The sequence below is a fragment of the Stigmatopora nigra genome, chromosome 10, assembly GCF_051989575.1.
Source record: "Stigmatopora nigra isolate UIUO_SnigA chromosome 10, RoL_Snig_1.1, whole genome shotgun sequence".
NCBI lineage: Eukaryota > Metazoa > Chordata > Actinopteri > Syngnathiformes > Syngnathidae > Stigmatopora > Stigmatopora nigra.
This window is the reverse complement of record NC_135517.1, coordinates 9,013,874-9,028,509: the sequence shown is the minus strand read 5'-3', so window position 1 is coordinate 9,028,509 and position 14,636 is coordinate 9,013,874. Positions and strand designations below refer to the sequence as shown.

The 14,636-nt window shown below is 38.9% G+C and overlaps 1 protein-coding gene across 9 annotated transcripts in view; it reads right to left on the bottom strand.

Annotated features, from left to right (window-relative positions):
- magi1b (membrane associated guanylate kinase, WW and PDZ domain containing 1b) overlaps nucleotides 1-14,636 on the bottom strand; it is a 63,750-nt gene that overhangs the window by 28,260 nt on the left and 20,854 nt on the right. For 8 of the 9 annotated variants that reach the window (XM_077726832.1, XM_077726834.1, XM_077726833.1 and 5 more), the window contains exons 2-4: nucleotides 12,500-12,616; nucleotides 1,265-1,384; nucleotides 172-411 (exon numbers count right to left, since the gene is read on the bottom strand). In XM_077726832.1, coding sequence (XP_077582958.1) covers nucleotides 172-411; nucleotides 1,265-1,384; nucleotides 12,500-12,616 — 477 coding nt within the window. Of the gene's footprint in view, nucleotides 1-171; nucleotides 412-1,264; nucleotides 1,385-8,727; nucleotides 9,041-12,499; nucleotides 12,617-14,636 lie in introns of those variants that run through there. The other variant, XM_077726836.1, reaches the window with a different exon arrangement.

Genomic DNA, 14,636 nt, shown 5'->3' with positions numbered 1-14,636 from the left:
TTTATGGACACGCCTTTCTATTGTTAAAAAAAAAAAACAATTCCGAACTAATCGCAATTGAATGAGGTACAAAACTTGGACCATAACAGTTTTTAACAAGCTTCTAAGGATGAGCAAAGAGGAATATTGCCACATTTGAATTTGGAGATGGGATAGTCCTGCCATGCTTACCTGTATAGCTACTGATCATGTCAGGGAGGTCCTCGTCGTCCTCCAGCGGTAGTTCTCCAGGCACTATTCCAGCATTGTGCATGTCATTGTAGGACTTGGTGCGTCGGGGCGTGGATTCTTGCGAGCCTGGCAGGCTACCGCTGAGCCCGTCTGGCCGTGTGGCATCACCACCGCTGCTATTGGTAATCACTTTCCCACCAGGGGGCTGCAACGGCGGCTTGGGTGTCCCATAATAGTTTCCTAGGGAACGAAGGAGGAGGCGGGGAGCGGGATTTTTTTTTTTAAGAGAGCAAAAGAAGGGTATTTAAGTAAGGGGACAGGGAGGAGAGCTCAACGTTTTTTTTTTTTTTTTGTGTGTTCCCATTTGCATCTGTGTGTGTTGGGGGAGATTTGCCAAAGCTTTGGTATGCAAAAAAGGACTTTTGAGTTACTGATGGAATGTGGCTGATCTGTTTTAAAGTATAACACAAAACAAGTGGCCACCAATTAAGGGAATACTTTCAATTATTCTGAGAGATCAGCTGTTTACAAACTTTTTAAGAGACATAATGCCTTTAAAAATCCAGCAGAGTCAAATTACCTCATGCAGAGGCAGTTTTTAGCTGCCTTTAACTCACAGCATTTGTGGTTACCAATTACACTGCGTTTCATGATTCTTAATGCTTAATAGATCTGAGGTTATTTTTGCATTTTAACTGTTCTTTTTTTTAACTAAAAAATTGGTCATTTGTGTTAATTTCTAAGTAAAACAAGAATGAGAATGGCATTTGAAATTCTCTTTCCGCAAACACATAGGAAATGAAGAAATAGCACAAAGCAACATCACCATCTATTGGTAATATCATCTAACCACAGCTAAGAAAAATATTGGGGAGCCCTTGTTTCTGCCTCTATTTTTCCCGTTTCATATGCTTAAATATGTACTCCAAATTAATACAATTTACTAGGGTACCATTATCTAGTACTGTGTGGCATAAGTCACTTAACACATTTGTTTAGACAGTTATGTTTTGTTAATAAAAGATGAGTAATTCATGTCACTCTATACTAAAGAAAAGTAATAATGACTTCAAATGATTGACTCAAAAAATACCGTCATATGTTCCTATTTCCAACAAGGTTCCACTCTTCTCTAACTCCAAAAAGGCTTGAACTGATAGAAAGTTGTAGTCCACACCAGGGACTTCTCCTTCACGAGGGAGTCGGGTTGTACCTGGCCAATCAGAGAGAAGATGTGTTGTAAGTAATCAAACAAAAAATAATTGTTGAAAAAAAAAAAAACAGTCTGAACTTTGCCAGCTAAACGTACACTCCAATAAAGAGCAAAGCAGTGTTTTAAAGGCCATGGACATATAACAGTAGTTATGCAAGTTCTAATCACTCTTAGCCAAAGCAGGGATGCCAAAGTCTGGTCCTTGAAGCCCCCTATCCAGTATGCATTCCATGTCCCCCTCCACCAACACACCCCAATCAAATTATGAACTCATCAGGAAGCTGTCCAGAAGCTTGATAACTACCCTGAGTATTTGATTTGTGTGTGTTGGTGGAGGTAGACATGGAAAACAAACAGGACAGGGACCCTCGAAGAGAGGACTTTGGCATCCTCTGGTGTAAAGTGAGTCAATTCATTATTTTCAGAGTCATTTTTACAATGTTGTTTTAAACCCAGAATATAGCGCTTACTACGCACCGCTCCAGCTGATCTTAAACGTGTAATATATTATGCCTATGAAAGTATAGTAGTAACAGTGCGGACCATATAAAGTCACTACTGGAGGGAGCATGATGGAGGTGTCTTTACACAGTGTTTCCCAACATTTACTGAGCTCAAAGGCAACAATTTAAAATGACAATAGTCTCACAACACGTGGGAGAGAAAATGTCTCATGAATTATTGCTTGCAAACAAATGATGTGGGATAGTATCATTCCTCACAGCAGGACTGAAACCTTTATACTGGCTCAAAATGGGAAGTATCGATATAACACGTCATAAGGGTGTCACATTTGCCATATGTGTAACTGTGCGAGTACCGTTTGGCATGTAAATAGTGAGACCTGGCACTTACTTTTAACAACTTAACAGCTGGCCATTGTGGTGTCAATTGTTAACACATTTACGGCTAGGCCTGTTCAGAAAACACAGCTAACCAAACTAGTCATTTCCACCCATTATCTATTGTTCTTTTTAATAGCTTTGTAGCACTTACACAAAATCTCACAAATCTTGATTCAGCTGTTGGTTCAATTTTTGGAAATGTTTAGCAAATATGAGGCTTGGGCAAAAAAAAAAAGTGACAATCTCTGGTTATTCAGCAGTCAGACCTCACAATCTCTTTGTTACAAATGTGTTGGTTATGAACTGGTAAAAATAGACGTGTTGGGACTTTGGGACAGCCTCCCACTGCAGCCATGTTCTGTGACACAAGTGATTAATCACAGAAGTGTGGACACGAACTCTTCATTAGGATGAAGCATGCACAAGCTATCTGAATCTTTCACATGCGGCAGTTTCCCTCACACCTAAGACTGTCCTCCCAAAAATGTGAACATATATAACCACTAATGTAGTGACAACATATCTTAAAAAATATATACATATTTTTGAAAGTAAGAATAAATTATATGAAAGATTAGGGATGGTCATTTGTATGCTAGTTTAGTGGAGAATCTGAAATAAGGGAGGGACTGAATTCTATTCTTGATCAAAAGTGATTATGAAATGTGAAATTGCAACGTTAGAGTTTAAACCAGAATTTTTGTATGTTTTGGCAAAACAGATTTTTTGTAAATGATGTCAATTGAAAGCAGGCACAGTATACAGTGTCTAACAAGCAGGAAACTGAATTAAATCAAGATAAATGTAATATACAATTTTTATTATATATGTGGAAATAGTCAATGTCTTTACACATGCAAAAAACCCACTCATAGGTTGCATAACTGCAAACTTTTAAAGTGGAAATGGGAAGTATACTAAAGGCGGAATCGTAATGCTGCAGCGAACTTCAGCGTCTTCGAGCAGTGAAAACTTAAGCGGATGGTTCGTTGTTCATTTTTGTTTGGTTTAAATCAAAACTACTCCCACACCTTGGCTGTGGCATTTAGCTTGGAAATACACTGTTTCCGAGTTGGATCCATTATTCTTATGATATATTTGTGCACGCAGAATGATTGACGTGAAGACGAATATACGCAGCTACCTATAAAAACTGAGTGAGGGCTTTATGACAGCATATTATCTGTTAACAAGTTCAACTTTAACGTAAGTGCACATAGAAAGACACAAACAAATGTGCAATTAGTAATATATTAATACTTCCAAAATCCACTTTGCCATAAAATGTCTTCTTTTGAGAGTTTGCCAGACACAAATTTATATTAGTTCAAGGCCACACATTATTGCTCAAAGAAAACTAAACAAAAAATAGAATTGTGGCCAGTGTTTCAAAGGAGATATAAAAAAAAAGTGGAACTTTGGCTTAAACCCAGGTGGTTAGACACTGTCATCTCTATAGACTTAATTAATTCAATGCCCCCCCACAAACGCTCCTTTGACCAAGCTGTTAAATAGAGTGTAGCTGAAATAGCGGTTGCAAGTCGTGAGAGCAATGCATAGAGACTCCTGCTGAGATGGGCCTTGATGTGCATAGAAACAAAACTCTTGCAAAGAGGTGCATTTCGGGGAAAAACAACAGGAATTGGACAGACAAAAGCCATTACAGTGAAACTTAACAACAGCCAGGGATGCAACTCACGACTGTCTGTATACTACATATAATAAATGAAATAGTGGCATCAAAGCTTTTTTTGGTTTTCTGAACATTGTATATTTCCGGAAATAGAACAGCGTAGGACAGTGATGTAAAATATCAGTCAACAAGCTTGTGTCTCTTTCCTGTAGTCACCTGAGAACGGTACGGCATAATAACAGCTTACAACCAACCAGCCCGTTTTAAAGCGCAAAGACAAAAATGTGTTCTTTCATATATATATATTTTTATATATACTTTTTGCATGGAACAAAAGAATATATATATTTTAGTTTTCTTTTTGTTGATTAGTATAGTAAAATAAGGTGTAGGGGGAAGTGGCTTGCCTTTGGATTTGCAACGTTATCATCACTTCCACCATGAGTGGGTGGCGTTAAAAATTCTAAAAATTGGATTCATTAACCCAGTACTGAATTAATAGACGTTACACTGTGGTATATGGTGTACTGATGTTTCATCAAATCACACTCAACATGCAGAAAAAAAATCCAAAGGTAAATGGAATTGTTGACAAGGAAATATAAACCCACCATCCCACATAAAACACATTGAATATAAACTTCCTCAATCTTCACGGCTGCTACTTGAGATATGTGAAGACAGCTATCGCTGTGCAGCCAATCATTTCAAGATCGGAGTTAAATGTGTTTCTCAATGCAAGCTACACGGGTAAAGTTTATGGTGCATTCTCATTAAGAGAAACAATCTTCACTAAAATTGCCATGTAATGGGTGAAAAAGGTGAGCTGTGGAACAGAAAGCTTTAATACTCTAGAGTACCAAGCTCATGTTGTAATCTAAATACAAATAAAATACAATACACTTGGTACCATGGGCATAACCTAAGCCGGACCTTAAAAAGACTGCAATGGATCCGATAGAAAGTCTAGGATGATCACAATAATCAAATGACAAATTACTGTTTGAATACATGTTTTCCTTGAACTGAGATCATCTACTTGCCAATTGTAATGCCACTTTACATGACTTCTAGATATCCTTTTAATACATATTCCATCTTGTAGGATAGAATAATACAGTATTCACAAAATTATGAGTTTGTGAACAGCTGACCTCATATTTAAGAACAAGTTAAAACTCTGACTACATGAATGTTTATAAATGGATGTTGCCTATCCATATGTGCAGCACTGTATCTTAGTAAATAATCTTGTGTTGATTCAAGGAAATCATGTATATAAAAATTCATATCTACTATTTCCGTGTAAACAAACAGCGCCACACCAGTGCTCCCTTCCGCAAGTACTGTGTATGCTGGAAGACAAATCCAAGCATCTCATTTATATTTAATGGATGTTGAACTATTTTAGGGCTGCATTTGGTCTTCTATTGTAGATGTGTAGCATAAGGAATATTCCTAACAGTTCTGAGGACACAGAATGACTCGACAGTATTCAAAGCAACTATGACACCGCTTTTAATGTACTTGAAACCTAATAGTAATGCAAGAGATATGTATCAATATCATATCGGTGTTCCCCGCCTGGTGACCATGGTTGGCTGGGATAGGATTCAGCACCCCGCTGGCCCTTGTGAGGATAATCGGTACTGAAAATGAATGAATATATACAGCTTGGAAAAAATCTTTAGTTTTATTTATTTTTTGTCAATTATGTCAATCTCCCTACATCAAAAACACCTTTCTTTATAACTCTGACCTACTTTTTACCTGAGTGAAAATGTTGGATTAATGGCTGTTTGCTAAGACGTTTGGCTTGATAACCTTATTAAATCCTTCTCGAAATTGTAAGTCAGCCTCTCTCTGTAAATTTTCTTCTTCTTTAATTTCAAAACATCCCAGGCAACCTGACTCATACACCTTCCTAAAATTAGTTCCAGGCGTCTTTCTCCTTTTACAAATGCCAAAACAGCCACAGGGCGTCGGAGAAGAAAGACTAAACATGTCCATATGTTGGTATTCCAAAAGAAAATAGAGATCCAGTTCGGTCTATCCAAACATTGTGAATTTGATGGTAGTATGGATAAGGAAAGAAAAAAAAACACCCTGCAAAATCTTTTTAGATGTTTTGCTGATTGGTGCTTCCACTCAAAATAGTGTTTTGCAGTATTGTATACCATCATTTGATGACCACAATGTGACACAGGATGATTATAGTTACAGTATTAATTAGTAACTTGAAGCAGTACTCCCAGTTTAAATTAATTGGACATCTGTCGTTGTCAATGTCTTAAGTAATGGCACTTTGACCTCATAATCCCGTTCTAATCAAGAGATTCAGGAAGGTCCGTGTTCCATTTTTACTTGGACTTTAATGGGCAAAAGTACAGAGATAGCGAGAGTTGGAACAAGAGAAAAGTTTTAAAAATGCTTATTTTACAGGAGCCTCTATTGCTCAGATGATGTGGTGGTCCGGTGGTGTAATTACAGTTTAAAATTATCACATTTTTATCGAGTTTTTCGTATTCTCGTTGACAGAAATTATTTCAGGATAACTGACGTTATCGTGTAATCGCCCAGCTCTACGATATACAAAACTTTAAATATATTGTATCAGAACTTTTAGCTTTTTAGTTTCGTACTTTTTGTGTTAACCTGGTAACTATGAATATACTATAACTTATCAGCGATATTGAATATCAAAACAAAGCTGGTGTTACTCTAAGGTTTTTGCTTAGTACTGTAGATCCCAATCTAAATGAAAAAAATAATTCATGTTAACATCATCTTTAAATATCTTGATGGTAAAAATGTGCTTGGCAATACTTCCTAGTCATAAATGTTCGATCAATAAATTCCTCTTTTCCTATTCTTCTTGTGTGTAGGCTTACAGGTCACACAGTACAGGACTTATTTGAAATAGTGCATTTTAAGTAGTTTGCCTTGGGACAACATTTCAAGATCAGAGCCATCCAGGCCCTATATAAATTTGTGCTGCTTTGGTGCTAAAAAAAAAACTAAAAGTTTCTGTTGTGTGGTGGGGTGAAGGGGCCTCTGTTTAATTATTGTACTGATGGACGAGTAGGTTTCAAATACATATATGTATGTATAGAATGTGGTTTAATTAACAAACAATCCTGAATACTAAAATCTATTAAAAATGCCTGTTTACTATCTCATAACAAAAGAAAATGTTTCCAAACATGGTGTCATTGCTTTATGTATGTTTACAGAAAGATAAGGTTATTATAATGTCATCATAGCCGAGAAAAAAAGCAGATGACTGATGGACCTGCTTTAAAAATAAATAAACTGCCAGACCTAACTGTTTTTCAAAAGCTTTTACAGAACCATTATACTATACAACCATAATAAATATGCTCTACTGATAAACTAGGCATTTTTCCTATTTTCCACCAGAATATGAAGGCATTAACACATTAGTATACAAACAAACACAAATGTAATATATGGATGGTGAAGGCCAGCAGACTGTCGTCATTTTACAAAGCCAAAACAGATCCCTCCACCATCTTGGCCACAGCTAGTCTGGCTGGCTTTTGGGGTGTTTTTTTTTCTCCCTTCGTGAGACACATGCACGGTCTTACCCACTATGACAAGCTGACTGGGGTTTGTTGGCTCGGTAGGGGGATGGAGCCATCTGTCCCAATGAAGGGGTTAATCCAAGCAAAATTGCAGCCCAGAAAACCCCACGTTTTCCAGTCTTCACATGGCCTTGCTTGTTTTAGTTAGGGTCAGAGAGTAAGGGACACAGACTATCACCATCAAACCTTACACAGTGCTTTAACCTTTCAACTTTATTTGCAAAAAAAAGAACCCCCACCCCCTCTCCCTATGGAGATTGCGGGGAATTAAATGTCAGCGTATCGTCGGCTTTTTTGGTCATTGATGCAGATGCCTTTCATTTAGGACAGAGTGTTTTGAGTCGCAGGAGGGTGTTTTCATTGCTCCGGCTAACTGAAAGAGGCTGGCAGTGATGAGACGATGTATTCCCACACAACCACCCATTGGCCGTCAAAACAGGCCTTTCTTTCCCTGGACTATTTTCCCTAATTTTTCTCAACCCACCTTATGATAGGAAGAGGACTAGTCTAGTCTAGGGGAAGAGAAAAGTGCAGGTTTAGAAAAACAAAAACCTGAAGGGCCAGTAGTTTAGAGTCAAGCTAAATCAGCCAGAAAGCTGGCTGAAAACACTCCCGTCAACATGCACACATGGCCTTTGTCTTCTGATTGCAGCCAGTAAAAAGCACCGTGGGCTAGCGACTACCTACAGCAGCATGGAAATGGAAAAGAAAGGCTCTAAAATGATCCATTTAGAGGGGCGGGGAGGGAGTGGGGATGGGTGTATAGAGACAGGGAGGGGGAGGTCATGCAGGAAAAAGACAGATTGGGGGGAAAAAAATACTAAAAGAAAGAATAAAAAGAGAATGGGAGGCGAAGGGGAGGAAGGGCTCCAGACAGACAAACATACAGATGCTGTTATCACTTAAAAATAAATAAATAAATCAAACATGTCAACAGACCACCTTTTACTCTGCCTTTATAGAGGTTGAGTGTTTCCACTAAACATAATATGAACATATACATGTGACATTTTGTTCACATGGGAGGCCGCACGAAGACTGTCAATACCTAAGAAAAACGGAGACGTACAGCATCAGTTTGACCACAAAACATCAGCCTCCATTATTGCCAGCAATGTGCCGCCGTCTCTCCCGCTCACTCCTGATGCCCTCCGCCTGATGCACAGCCATCCTCACTGCCTGCCTCCCCAGCTCTCCATCCCAACCCCCAACAAATAAATCGCAGCATCCCCTCTTCAAATAAAGCACAAAGCAACATACCTCAGTCTCCTTCACCTATCATCCACAGAACGACGACAAGAGACAGGAGGAAAAAAAATCCATTCAGGTGTGGAAGAAAAAGCAGTGCAGATTCGGAGCCCCGTCGACACGTCACCCTCCCCGTCCTCCTCTCCAGCGTCTGTCCTCTGTCCAGCTTTGTGATGCTAAGCTAAAGTGAGCTAAGCTAAGCCGTGTCCCCACATAGGCTTAGAATGCACTCTGTCTCATTACCAAACTCACATAAACATCAATGCTCTGCCTCTGTCTGTCTCTCTCTTGCAAACTGAGCCCCGCTGTCTCCCATCTCACAGGCACCCACAAGCACCCGCCCACCAATTCTCTTGTTCTCCCCTTTTTTCTATCCCACCCTCCTCTTCTCTTGCTACTTTGCCCCCATTATTTTTTTTTTTTCTTTTTGGATTGCACCCCTTTCTCTTCCATGGAGCCACGACTCCTCAGGTAACACACAAACTTATGCCTCCACTTTTGGGGCAAAAACAAAAAAAATCATCATCATCAGCAAAGGTTACAAATACTGACCAATAAAATGGGAAAGCTGTAATAAAAAATTGTATTGATATGTTGAAAATGGTGTAAACCTTGACAAACTGAAATAAATTAGCGAAATGATATACACAAGCAATATATCACTGTCTGATGAAGTAACTCATCTCATATGGTCGGAGTCAAATGTGTCAAATGAAAAACTATGAGGTGTTATTTAGAATAAATTAAGCAATACTTATTGGTTTTTCTAGCAGAAAATTGATTCTAGTGGAGGACTACAGTGCATTGTTCTCACATTGTTGCTTAAGAATGTAGCCAGCATTGGAGAATAGTAAGCACCCAAGATACTGGGAGGTATAATATGAATATTATTCAAGTCTTATTTCACATGAAAATTTGCACATGTAGAAATATTAAGAGTACCATGTAGGTCAGGTCATAGTAATATTTGAAACAGATTGGAAAATATAACAGAGGTTAGACCACAATTCTGTCATAAATATACATAAGTAAAACTGACTTTTTAAATATGTAAACCTCTGCATCCGCAGCTTATGGGAGTGTCAAGAAACAGAAAGTTCACGACTGGGAGAAGGCCCAGTCCAATATGGAAGTCATTACAGAAAGGCATAGGGGAAATGGTTGGAAAAAGTGAATCAATGGCAGAAGATCAACACAAACTTGACAATCTTTGAAGCCTCATTGTATCTTCAATGCATCTTGACCATTTGCTGGAATATGCTGCAATGTATCTACCCATTAATATTGTAAAAAAACAAAAAAAATCACATCAAATAATGGTGCAGTACATACAGCTATAATTTTGAGAAGATAAACATAAAGGTAGCCCTGTTTTATCTCCAGTTTTGACCATTAATTAAAAGCCCAGTCAAAAAAGAATCTGTCATCAGGTGACAATATGGGATTGCATCAGTGTGTAAAACCCTTGTTAAGCACTAAAAGGCACAGCACCAGCTTGCTGATGCTCACAGCGCCAAGTTAAAATGTTTACCTTAGCTTTACTAGCTCAATGAAGCCAACATGCAATGGAGTGTGGGAGAGTGTTGTTGCATCTCTCCATCTGTCTCTCCTCCTTCATCTTCCGCTTACTGCCCCCCTTCACACACCCGAACTCCACCCAACCCCCAACTCCATCCTTGCGGCTTCAGCCCCCACTCCTCTCCTAGCTGTCCTCTTAGCCTATATACGGGCCGCCCAATCGTCTATGTTGGTAGCATCGCGATTCATTGCACGGAAAAGGACGAGCAGACCACGGTTTTGTAGAAATCCCTTATTTAAGGAGATCAACCCACCCACATCTCTTCAATCACAGGCCTTAGAACTGAATAACTGGCAAGCAAAAATTAGTTTGAAGAATAGAATGATCCCAAGGGAAAGAGGGCGCACAAGAAGCACTGATGCCGTGAGTTTGGGTCGGGGTCAACAATGAAAGCGTGACAGAGGGAGTGGAGACTTGGCAAAGATAATGGGTATGCTGAATGTGCATTTGGGGTGATCACAAGGGATGCTTGCCACAGAAAATGGGGGAGGGTGGGAAAGCAGTGGCTTTTATGTTATGGAAACACAATTGTGCTGAATAACATATTCTTGACGTAGCTATCAGTTACAAACTTGGCCTACATTTGAACCTTGTATCATGCAAGTTGAAGTTGTCACTACTCATTCTATGAATGCGTTTTTAATTTTGGAGCATCCAAATCTACTTTTCACGACTATATTGAGTAGTTTCTGTTCAAATTTTAGTTTTCAGTTAACCAGCAGTTCAATAAATAATGTACTGGTATTAAAAAGTTGTGCTGGGGGATATTTACTCTGTTTCCCCTTCCAATTCAAGTCATTCTTTCAAGGTCTATCTATGATGGCCGACGGAGGAGAAATGGGCCCCATGAAACCAATAGACCCGAATATAACCTAGGGCTTGGCTCGCAGTTTGTCATAGATGTCAGTTTGTCCCCTCCCAACCTGTCATATTGTGATGGGGTCCCTGACATTTCTCACGTACTGACCAAGGTCCGACACATTTTTCATGTTCCGTTAAAGGCTTTACAGATGAAATGCGGACACCGGGCAGCTTGAGAACCTGTTTGTGGCCGCAACAGACTTGACTCAATCTCCCCTTGGCAGTCCTCCTCCCAATTCGTCGTGTTGCACAAAGCTTGTAAAGCTTCACACGCTGAGGAATGTCATGATTGATTGTGACAAATGGCTACCTTAGTTTGACATGACAACCATGAGAATCTTATGCAAAATGGTTCAAAATGTTGACTTTAGGCATTAGTTTGGAATGGTTCTTATTTTATAGCTACATGTACCTTACATCATAATCCCTATGCTATTGTCAACCACATCCAAAACACCGCATTTAGATCTTGACGATAAATAGTGAAGTGCAACAATGGCAATAGCATCCAGAAATAGTTCTCTCAAAAGTAACTTGAAGCAAAGCACTTTAAGTCTATTATAAAAACGCTTTCTTTCCCCCTGTCAATTACCCCGGCTTTTAAAAGGGGGGAAACCATCACAGATATACATCTTAATCTGGTTTTCCCACCTGTTGATAACGCACTGATCACTAACAGATGCCCATCTGACATTACGTCCACATTGACCTCTCACTATAATTACCGGGAACGCCATCACGCTTAAGAGCAGACACAGCATAAATGAACGGACGGTTTCCTTATTATTTTAGTTTACAAGCCTTATGTGTAGCCAATAAGGAATAATTTATTTTAGTACGATATTATATCTCAGTGATTGATGAACTAGGGTAAAATATAGTACTATGCAAATTCCTTTTGGCAAGACAATTGCATGCCAACCACGCAATATGCCCCAAGGAACATCTTAACGCTTTTCTTTTAGCTAACCCTAGGGTTTTTATGAGAGGGCCATACAACACTCGGTGATTAAGACGGCCATTACATCAAGACCCCTCCCGCCACCAGCAGTGTCTGCCTGACATATGGCAGAGGAGGTAATACAGATAAAGACCTCAGAACAAGCTACCAGAAAACAACATTTCGGACAAAGCCATAACAATAATACAACGAAATTCTCCTTTTCAACTGTATGATTAACTTTGAAAGAAATATATAATAATGTAAATACAATGTAAATCATTAAAAGTAGTAGGTCAAGTCAATACTCATTTAAATCATCTTGAATTCAAAAGTTTGTCAATGCAATTGGAAAAATAAGACAAAAGAAAAGTTTATGAATTGTGAGGTGATGGCAGACTCACAAGGCACGGCGTGACGGTATAGGTTGTCTCGGATAATCTGCTGTAGTTCATGGTCAGCTGAAGATTTCTGGAAGCGCTGGCTGAGATAGTGTTTCAGGTCTTTGGTCAGCTTATTTCCTGCCATTGTGGACACAAACAAGAACATAGGCGTTTCAATTTGGCTGATGAATAAAACAAAAAAAGTTTGTGTTGGAGTGGTAAATGTGCATTGCCCACTTGCCATTGCCACTTAAAGGAGGCAGCTGGTTGCAGAAACACTCTTTTCAGCTTGCCAGCCAGACAGGGCTCTTATTGCTAGCATCACAGTTAGTACTCAATATCAGTCACCCTACCGATTGACCATCTGGACCTCAGAAACACATTGGCCTATTAAATGGTGAGAATGTGCACGTAACTGTGTGTTTCTCATTGTGTATTTGTGTGTCCATAACAGAGAATGTCCACATTATCGATCGTTCCAATCGTGCAAAAGAAAGAACAAGTGGAAAGATGTAATGCATAATAGAACAGATATGGAGGTGATGCAAATTTAACTCATTATAATAAATGTCTTTGGGGGAAAAAAAACGGTCTTAAAAATACCCACATCATATTTGTTTTCATACAAATATTTGTCATCTTACTGATTAGGGCATCTTTGGTGTTCCTGGGCAAACTGCTCATCATAAAGGCCCTGGATTCTGTTTCCATGGAAACTGTGTATGTGCTTGTGTGTTTAATAACATGATTGATATTGTAAGCATAGTACGAAGAAGTGTTATGCGCTGTTAGCTAGAAGAATAACGGAAATGTTATACACTAATAGAGTTCAGTCTTTATATAGATTCTTCAAACATGACATTTTACTGACCAGCTTCATGTGCACTTGACTTTTTCCATTTTATGATGAGAAAATAATACAAGGAATGATCAATTTGATTCTTTCAATTTCCATCTAATTCAGCCTTTTGGAGAAAAAGGTTGAGAGGGAAGGTCAGCTCCCCGGCTCACAGCCTCAGCAACTCCTGGGAGGAATCCCTGCTACTGGCACCATCCCATTCAGACTAATCGCAGTTTTGTAATCCTCACCACAGGTCACAGGCAAGCGCTCAGGCCAACAGAGAGTGCGTGACACACACGGCGACATGCTCTTGTAGGCACCAGTTACTAAAAAGCAATGGCTATCAAACTACCAATAGCAACAAAATGTGGAAGTGTATGGCCAAAACAATGTGAAGAATGGGTAACAGCTCTCTAAAATAAGAAAGTGTACATACGTACATGACACAATTATTCTAATGAGACCGACACATGATACATTTTCATTCTTCATGAAGCTACCACACCATAAATACCCATTTTTTCTTCCTGTTGGGCATCTTTAAACTGAAAACATTTTAATCACATCACGACCTTAAACTCATGTTGGCTGCCCACAAGTTGCATTAATCAGAAATATTCATGCTGCTTTCAGTAACATGGCATCAAACATTGTTTTTGTTCATACTTAAGTATAAAATCTGCATCTAGTGTTTAGGAAGGTAAAAAAAAAAGAACACGGCTCAGTTCCTTATAAGCCTATAAGGCAACTAGTTTGATTATTCAAGTAAGAGTCAAGTATGTTAAGGCATTAACAGGAACAGCAACAACAATAACAATACTACAATAACAACTAAATGTTCCTCAGTTTGAAACAAAGATTCACAGATACATAGATATATACATATTTATTTTTTCATTCATTCATTTCTGTACTCCTAATCCTCACTAGGGTCGCAGGACATATGTACACAACCATTCCCTTATACACATACATACACATAGACCCCCCCCCCCCCCCACACACACACACACACACACACAAATATTATTCATCATTGAAGCCCGCTATTTGTAATACAAAATTATTAGCCAATATTGATCATGACTGCAATATTCAACTTTAAATGAGAATGAAGAAATTTTGAAATCATTCAACTCGACAAGAAACACAGGCAGTAAGATCTGGATGAGACAGACAGCATTTGGCACACCGAAAATCCCACTCACCAAATTCCTTTTGTTTGATGATAATTAAACGAGACATGTTAGTCCAAATGCTGCACACCTGTTATACATTTTCCATAGGATTTGGGGAAGGGGGTTTGAAATCCATGAG